Raw genomic sequence first — 5,148 nt, forward strand, 5'->3', positions numbered from 1 at the left:
TATTATATATAAGTTTTATAATTTTTATCAATAAATTATAACTTAAATAATATAATTTTTTTATATTCATTTAAAAATTGTAAGTTCAAATTTTACTCTTAACTTTAAAAAAAATTTATTATTATTTTAGTTTATAATATTTTTATTTTATTATTTTATTAATATTTTTATTTTAAAAATATTTCATTCTAACTTTACATTAAAATAACTGTCACCGAGTCGTCTTCATTATATATTCACTAACGATGACATATATTGATATATATTTGGCTCATTCATAGCAATGCTGAAATGCAAAATTATGGTAATGAAAAGTTCCAACAATTGTGCTACAAAAATTATAACAGCTATTTATCACAAAATAATAATAATATTTATTGTCAAAATGTTGGGAAACCAGTCAAAAGTCAAAACCACAGGGCGTGTGAATTAATGGTCAAAGAGGCCAAAGAAAACAAAACCAAGAGAAAGCATGCATGGCACATGCAGCAACTAAAGTATTATATACCAGGATATGAAAACTTTTGTGTCCATATCTGCTATATATACTTTGTCTTAAGAATTGACCCAATCTTAATTTATTATCTTTAGTTAATGTTTATTGGTTTATGAAAAAGTTTTTTTTTTTTTTTTCGCCGAGATAACTCATCATGTCATGTTTCAAATTGAATTTTAATTTCTACACTTTTCTCCTAATTAAGGGTTGGTCCTATATTTACACTTGGTGCAAATACACCAAACTCAACAATTTTTTTAAATAAAGTTTTTGACCGAAACATCAGCTCATTCAGATGCTTGTACGAAAATTTATAAAATGAGAAAATGAGGGGAAAAGTATTTTAATTTTTGAGTGATAATTTTTATTGTATGTGATATTGTTAAGATAAGAGGATACTCTAAAAGTAATTAATTTTTCACTTTTTTTAAAAAATTTACAAGGAACCATCTTTATTTCTGGAAGATCTAAATCTGCTTATTATGTACTAGTATTTTTTTTTTATTTGATTATTAACTTAAGTACTTGCAAATAGTTGTTTTGAACATATTACCATTATTCTTTATCTTAAGCGTAGAAGAATATCAATTTTTTTTTTGTCTGTTACATCAATAATAATGAAAGATATAAATCAATCTTATAAAGAGTAAATTTTTAAATATGATCTTTTAGATTGGGCTCTGCATCAATGTTGTCCTTTAGTTTTTAAATACTCTAAATGTATCCTCTAATTTGAGCTCTGTGCGAAATTATGGTCTTTTCACCCAATTTCGGCATGACTCAGCAGCCGGAGTACTGAATTGGCAGTTCCACCACCTCCACGTGGGCTTCATCATCCTCCACCATCACCATCGTTTCTCATCTTCTCCCAACGGAGCCACTACCCTTTTCTCTTCTTCCAATCCTCCTTTCCTTTCTCCATTCCTCCTTTGGAGATTTACTCATCTTATAAAAGTAAAACATACTATATATATATATATATTATTGGTCTGACTCGATTAATTAAAAACTAATATAAGATCTGTATAAGAAAAGGGGGGTAACGACCCCTCCTAATTTTAATTTTTTACATGTAAATTATATGTAAATTTCAGTTTAGTTCTTCTTTAAAATTTTATTTTAGTCTTATTTTATTATGTAAATATTTTATCTCCCCCTCTAATATTTTATCTAACTCCACCCCTGGTATAAGATCAGTTTGATTTACGATAAAAATTATTGGATAATAAACCAATTAAAAATCAGAAAATAGGTAAAAAATTAGTTAAGTAGTCAAATTAGTATCTTTTTTTAGTTATTAATCAATTTAAAATAATAAATCATAAAATATATATAAAATTTTAAATTTTAAAAAATATATTTTAAATATAAATATATTATCTTATTAATTCAATTCAATTCTAATTAAATTTTTAAATATTTAAATTTCTAACTATACTAATTTGATAATCGGTTTGGTTTTCTAAACCTTACTCTAAACTATTATGTTTAATGGAAAAGAATTGTTTTTTGGTGACAAATGGAAAAGAATTTGGTAACCGCTACATAATTTCTATAGATTCTACTAAAATTATTTTTATATTCATATGATTTTAGTTTAATTAATTAATTTCCAGTTCTTGCATTAAGATGTAATTATATAGCACCATGAGGAATTAGCGTTAAGAATTAAGTGGTGTTTTTAATAATTAATACAATTTCCAAGTTCAATTCATAGTTCTCTGATTCTCAATAGTCTGCATATGCTAGTCATCCTTTGAATTATTTCTCTTGAAGCCGTACACGTATCAATATTCTTTTGGGTGCATATACACGTATTCATTTTTGATCCTATATCTCTGGAAATAATTCCAGACAAACAGCGGTTATATGAAAGGAAACGCCTATAGTCTAGGAAAAAGATACTTAAAAAAAAATATCAAGACCAAAAAGAAAAAAGGGAAAAACTAAACAGAATATTTAAAAATTAAATATTTTTATACTTGTCTTATTTTAAATATTAAATTAATTAATTTTACTATATATATGTTAAAAGTTAATTACCAAATTAATTATTTATGTAAAATATATTAAAATAAATAATATATGTTAAAAATATATAAAATAATATATATGAATATAGATAAATATATAGTGAGTGATTTTTAGTATTTATGTATTATTTTTGCAAATAAATACACAGAATTAATTATCAAAAATGTTATTTATATATTAAAATTAGTTATTAAAATCAATCATTAATATAATTATGTATAAATATATATGATTTAATTTTTTTAATATATATTTATATTTTAATAGATATTTTATACTAATAATTAATTTTAATAGCTAATTTAGTGTACATCTAATATAATGTGGATTAATTATGATTAGATGAGGCCATGGCCCGTGAGGGTGTAAGTTGTATTTTATATAGATCGTACAGTTTCAGTATACAAAATAACATATTTTATTTTGGAATGACCATAGTTTAGGAGATCAATGGCTATAGTCCTATATAAGTAGTTTATGTTTACCATTCTAATTGCATTTTCTCTGTAATCCTCTGCTTCCTCTGTTTTCTCTCTGTTTTCTCTCTCTCTCTCTCTCTCTCTCTCTCTCTCTCTCCACAGCCATGGCTACAGCTACTGAAGTATTTACTGAGAAACCACTTCAAGGTGTTCCAATCCTTGCAAGAGAGCCTAGTTTCTCATCTTCACCAAGAAGGTACTAATCTCAAATTTTTCAATATCAAAAAACTTACCAAGCTATCTTTAATTTCTCATTTCTCTCGCCCCTTATAAAAAACATTCATTTGCACTTTTGAACATGATTTTGGATCTCAATAAGCTATAATGTAATTTTATGTTTATGAAAATGTGGTATGCTCCATGAATTCATATTTCAAAAGCTTCAATCCCTTTCCATTCTTTTCTATATTGAACTCTTTCAATGCTCTTCCCTTCTCTAAAAATGGTTATTACATTTTTTTTCAATTAAACACCTATAAACCATGGTTTATAAACTATACATATTTGGTTGAAATTTCTGAAAATGCCGTGCACCCCATGAATTCATAATCCAAAAGCTTCAATCTTTTCCTATTCTTCTTCTCTAGAATGAACATTTTCTTAATGCTATTGGCTTCTCTAAAAAAGGGTATTTATTACTTTTCAAGGAAACGGTTATAGACCACAGTTTATAAAAAATGAGTACAACCCCATGAATTAATAGTCCAAAAGCTTCAATCTTTCCTTATTCTTCTTCTCTAAAGTAATCTATTTTAATGCTAATATTTGATAGGTTGGAAGGAAAAGTTGCTATTGTGACCGGTGGTGCTAAAGGGATAGGAGAAGCAACAGTGAGAATCTTTGTGAAGCATGGTGCAAAAGTTGTAATTGGTGATGTGGAAGATGAACTTGGAAAGTTGCTAGCTGAGGCATTATCCCCTTCAGTAAGCTATGTACATTGTGATGTTAGCAATGAAGAAGAAGTTGAGAATTTGGTGAATTACACAATCTCAATGTATGGTCAACTTGACATAATGTTTAACAATGCTGGGATCTTAGGGAACCAATCAAAGAACAAGAAGAGCATAGTCAACTTTGACCCCAATGAGTTTGACCAAGTTATGAGTGTTAATGTTAAGGGTATGGCCTTGGGGATTAAGCATGCAGCTAGGGCTATGATCCCTAGAGGAATTAAGGGTTGCATTATTTCAACTTCTAGTGTGGCTGGTGTTATGGGGGGTTTAGGGCCACATGCTTATACAGCTTCTAAGCATGCCATTGTTGGACTCACTAAGAACACTGCTTGTGAGTTAGGGAGGTATGGAATTAGGGTTAATTGTATTTCACCATTTGGGGTTGCCACATCCATGCTTGTTAATGCATGGAGAAATTGTGATGATAATGATGATGATGATGGAATTAATTTTGGGTTGCCTTCAATTGAGGAAGTTGAGAAAATGGAAGGGTTTGTGAGAGGTTTGGCTAATTTGCAATGTACAAATTTAAGGCCTAGGGATATTGCTGAGGCAGCACTTTATCTTGCTAGTGATGAATCTAAGTATGTTAGTGGTCATAATCTTGTTGTGGATGGTGGTGTCACCTCCTCAAGAAATTGCATTGGTTTGTAATGTTTTATTTTAATTTTTTTGTCATTTATTTATTTATTATTGTTTTGGAGGTATGAATTGATGATTTTTTTTTCAAGCTAAGATGAATATCATATTATCATGTCTTATAAAGAACTTTTTCTTTTTAATATTGTATTAGTATGGGTGAAATTCTTTATGATGAACCAAACTGTGTGTTAAACACTATTATAGCCATCTACAAAATGTAAGTGACGTTTTGTATTTTTTCAATTAAAATAATATTTTTTTAACAAAATGTCAAAGACATTTTGTGTTTTAGTAATTAAAATAATATTTTTTTATTACAAAATGTCAATAACGTTTTGTGCTATCATCACAACCGTATAAAATACTAAAATGATCAAATATTTTGGTATTTCACATTTAAATTATTCATATATAAAAATTTTAGCCTCTTATAAAATCGTTTCTATTAATTTCTACTATATATTTGATCAATTATAATAAGGTAGATTCTAGAGGTTTATTATTATTATTATAATGATTATGTAATTTTTGTAATACTTAAAAA

The 5,148-nt window shown here is 27.3% G+C and overlaps 1 protein-coding gene across 1 annotated transcript; it reads left to right on the top strand.

Annotated features, from left to right (window-relative positions):
• Window positions 1-3,040: 3,040 nt before the first annotated feature.
• LOC130960770 (short-chain dehydrogenase reductase 2a) lies at window positions 3,041-4,794 on the top strand. The gene is made up of 2 exons (XM_057886232.1): window positions 3,041-3,205; window positions 3,782-4,794. Exons 1-2 carry the CDS (start codon window positions 3,114-3,116, stop codon window positions 4,614-4,616), a joined length of 927 nt encoding a protein of 308 aa, XP_057742215.1. The 5' UTR covers window positions 3,041-3,113; the 3' UTR covers window positions 4,617-4,794.
• Window positions 4,795-5,148: the final 354 nt, after the last annotated feature.

Source organism: Arachis stenosperma, chromosome 2, assembly GCF_014773155.1.
Source record: "Arachis stenosperma cultivar V10309 chromosome 2, arast.V10309.gnm1.PFL2, whole genome shotgun sequence".
Taxonomy (NCBI): domain Eukaryota; kingdom Viridiplantae; phylum Streptophyta; class Magnoliopsida; order Fabales; family Fabaceae; genus Arachis; species Arachis stenosperma.

What these genes read in the sequence shown, in the direction of transcription:
- LOC130960770 (XM_057886232.1), top strand. Translation starts at nt 3,114, where the DNA reads ATGGCTACAGCTACTGAAGTATTTACTGAGAAACCACTTCAAGGTGTT. An exon ending in TTCTCATCTTCACCAAGAAG is followed by an intron (nt 3,206 to 3,781) that starts GTACTAATCTCA and finishes AATATTTGATAG; the next exon opens with GTTGGAAGGAAAAGTTGCTA.